Genomic DNA, 3,361 nt, shown 5'->3' with positions numbered 1-3,361 from the left:
ATTACATTTGTGGGGGACATTTTATTTTACAGTGCGGACATCATCAGGGCTCTGTCTATGGCTCTAATATGGAGATGTGTGGTGATGGAGTGGGTGGAGGAGGGTTAGAGATGGTTGGTGTTAATGGTGTACAGTGTCTCTCTAACATCCTTAAACAGGCTTCAATCCCTGATACATTCAGTCACTATATAGTGCAATATATAAAACTCGAGTCCGAGTTCGGAAGATTTCAATAACATACTGCAGTATTTTCAGGTTCCGTGCGGGAATTTTTTTTTTCTGATTGCACTTCAGCAGAATAAACGGATTAAACGGCATTCGGGTGATTTCAGAACATGGGTCCTGCGCTACAGAGCAGCTTCAAGCATTTTTGCACACTTCATAGCGCACTTCATCGTGCACTTCAGCATATGATTTGGCTCGTGGTCTTGTCTGCTCAGGAGGGAGGTGCTGGGAAGGGCGTGTCCGATTTATCAGTGACGTGAACACTACATTTGCATTATAATCAAAACAATCCACTTGCTTTTTTCCACTTCCTGTTTCTCATATAGAGCGTGTCCTCGATAGGCCAGGCAGGAAAATGCTGATGTTTGCACTAAGAAATGTCACATCAAGGGCGTGGCTTAAAGGGGCGTGTCCAAAGAAGAAGGCCAACAGAAACACCACCACTCACTCTGTCCGTCAAAACACAACTGTCCTGTCGATATCTATCAGAGTCAGGGGTCACAAAGCTGAGGCAAGAATATGGTGGTGCGCGTCCTTGTGTGGGCGGAGCTATACTATCAAACAGCAAGTTACGTTAGGGGCGGGGACAGGGAGCAAGATCGGGTTCAAAGGAGCCAAAAGGCAGGAATATGATGGTCTATGTTCCTCATGTAGGCAGAGTGTATTACGTAATCTTAGGTCAGAGGGTGGGGACTGCAGCCTAAGGGCGTGTCAGGGCGTGTCTAATAAATCTGCTCAGCAAAACAGCACCAAGCATTCAGAACTGCAAATCAGCCATCATGTCAAAGTCAAAGGTCACTCTGTGAAGGCAGGAATACAGTGCTCCTAATCAGTGACATCACTGACTCCAAGGCGGGGCCAACAATTCAGGGGGCGTGTCTAAAGAAGAGCAGCCCAGCGAAGCAACACCCATCACTTGCTCAGTCAATCATTGTCTTAGTTGACTCCGCCTCTTGGGGGCATGGGGGTGTAATGAGAGGTAGGGCGAGGGCGTGGCTTCTCTCTTTTAGGGGTGTTGTTGATGATGTCGAGGCTGCGGCGGCTGGAAGAAACGACATCTGCGACGAACTTGGTGCATTCGGCGCAAACGTCTCTCAGAGTGCAGCCTGCGACGTAGAGGTACGGAAACTCGTCTTCGACGGCACGGCGGGACAGCGAGCGCAGAGACCTGAGACACACACACGGACAATCCGATCTAACTTTCTGACTTTAAATATTGCATAGTGAGAAATACATTTCTTAAATTTTTTATATGCTGGAGTTTAGTAGATTAGCTTTCAAAAATGATGCTACCTTCAAACGTGATTGTGTGACGCCAAGTTTATAAACCGTTAATAAAAAAGCCACTTTAACTCAACTCTTGTGGATTTCAACACAAATTGAAATTGTGTCCCTGTTCCTGTCTCTCAGTATGGCACAACCTATGGAAGTTGGGTTAGCGCGCGATGCTAAGTGTAATTACAGCGGGGTTTGTTTTTTTTGCTGTACGGAGCATTTTCTTAATAATTTATCATCACATCTGAGGTAAAAGTTGACGTCCTGGATGGTTCAGTCACATTTCCAGTGTCACCTTGTCTTCACATTGTCTGTATAGCTAGCTAAAAGATCAGACTCACTTGTAGACATCGCTGCGCTGGCTGTGGCTCCTCGGGCTGCTATGGAAGCCCACAGCGTACACGGGGATGTGAGCTAGCTTCTTAGATGGCATTTTCATCTGAGAAAATCACAAATATTAATAACCGTTAAACCAGAACGTCACCTCGTACTGTAACATGGCTAATAGAGAGGAAAGCTAATGGGAAACACAATGAGTTTACACAGGCTTTCTTTCAGTGTCTAGTGTTACTACTGGAATGTCAGCCTCTGAATCAAACATCTAGTATAAAGCACAGAATGTCTTCTAAGCAGGGGGTGAGGATTGACAAGTTTTGCTGAGTAATTTACATATAATGCTAACAGTTTCCCTTTCAGCTTCTGTTCACGTTAGCATACTAGATGATGCGTCACTGTGACAGGAGCATAGTGTGGGAGAACAGGGGTTGTGTTTAAAGAAAAGTAAAGTTCAAACTAGCCCACACACACACACACACACACACACAGAGGGGAAAAAAGGTCAAACACACTCGTGACAAATCCAGAAACACTGACCACATACACACACACACACACACACACACACACATACTGACCCCAGGAGTGTGTGCCCGCTGTAACGTCGCTGATCATGAAACGGATCATGTGATAGTTACTACACACATGTACATACACACATGTTACAAACAGGAAGTGTGTAAAGCTGACATATGAAAGCTGAAATACCTTCGCACTGCAAGAGCCACACACCGACCTGGGGGTTAAACAAACACACACACACACACAAACACACACACACAGCTGTAGATAAAATCTCAGTGTTTTGATGTTCATTAATTTCTTTTTGAATAGAAATAATATAGTATAAATAGTTATAATCCACTTTCTCACCGTGTGAGAAATAAACCACTTTTAGTAAATATCAACTGAAACTGAAACCATATGTCTGACCTTTTACACAGCAGGCACGAAGAAGGCCAAGAGAACAGGGGGAATTTCACCCTACAGCAGCAGCACACCTACACACACACACACACACACACACACACATGTTGGGCTTGATGACAAAGAATAACTGCATGATGTAGTGTGTGTGTGTGTGTGTGTGTGTGTGTGTGTGTGTGTGTGTGTGTGTGTGTGTGTGTGAGAGAGAGAGAGAGAGAGAGAGAGAGAGAGAGAGAGAGAGAGAGATCACCTTGCCCTTCCTCAGGTTGTTATAAAGCTCTTTACTTTGGAGGAACTTCTCCATCTCGGCTTTCACCAGCACACGGCGCACGCTGATGACCTCATCAAGGGTTAACGCCAAACTCTCCACCGGGTGGCTGAACTCCTCCTGAGTGTGTCAAAGAGAGTGGGCGGGGTCAGAGAATGGGTGGAGTTATGGGCAAGTGATTATGTTTTAGATGTGAGTGGGCATGTCTAATTATCAGTGACTGTATTTATAGGTGAGTGGGCGTGTCTATTTTCTACTTATTAGTAATTTTGTGTTAGGTGTATGAAAGGGGGTGGGGCATTTAGGTGCTCACCATCCACTGGTTAGCAC

The 3,361-nt window shown here is 45.2% G+C and overlaps 1 protein-coding gene across 1 annotated transcript in view; it reads right to left on the bottom strand.

Annotated features, from left to right (window-relative positions):
• Positions 1–707: 707 nt before the first annotated feature.
• The window catches only part of spire2 (spire-type actin nucleation factor 2), an 11,152-nt gene continuing 8,498 nt past the window's right edge, over positions 708–3,361 (bottom strand). The window contains exons 10-15 of the mRNA XM_053630806.1: positions 3,345–3,361; positions 3,014–3,151; positions 2,770–2,837; positions 2,545–2,572; positions 1,842–1,939; positions 708–1,393 (exon numbers count right to left, since the gene is read on the bottom strand). The exon at positions 3,345–3,361 is cut by the window's right edge and continues 102 nt beyond it. Coding sequence (XP_053486781.1) covers positions 1,162–1,393; positions 1,842–1,939; positions 2,545–2,572; positions 2,770–2,837; positions 3,014–3,151; positions 3,345–3,361 — 581 coding nt within the window. The 3' untranslated portion in view covers positions 708–1,161. The remainder of the gene's footprint in view (positions 1,394–1,841; positions 1,940–2,544; positions 2,573–2,769; positions 2,838–3,013; positions 3,152–3,344) is intronic.

This window comes from Ictalurus furcatus, chromosome 8, assembly GCF_023375685.1.
Source record: "Ictalurus furcatus strain D&B chromosome 8, Billie_1.0, whole genome shotgun sequence".
In the NCBI taxonomy this organism is placed as follows: domain Eukaryota; kingdom Metazoa; phylum Chordata; class Actinopteri; order Siluriformes; family Ictaluridae; genus Ictalurus; species Ictalurus furcatus.
Note: the sequence above shows the minus strand (reverse complement) of the source record. Positions and strands in the feature narration are given on the sequence as shown.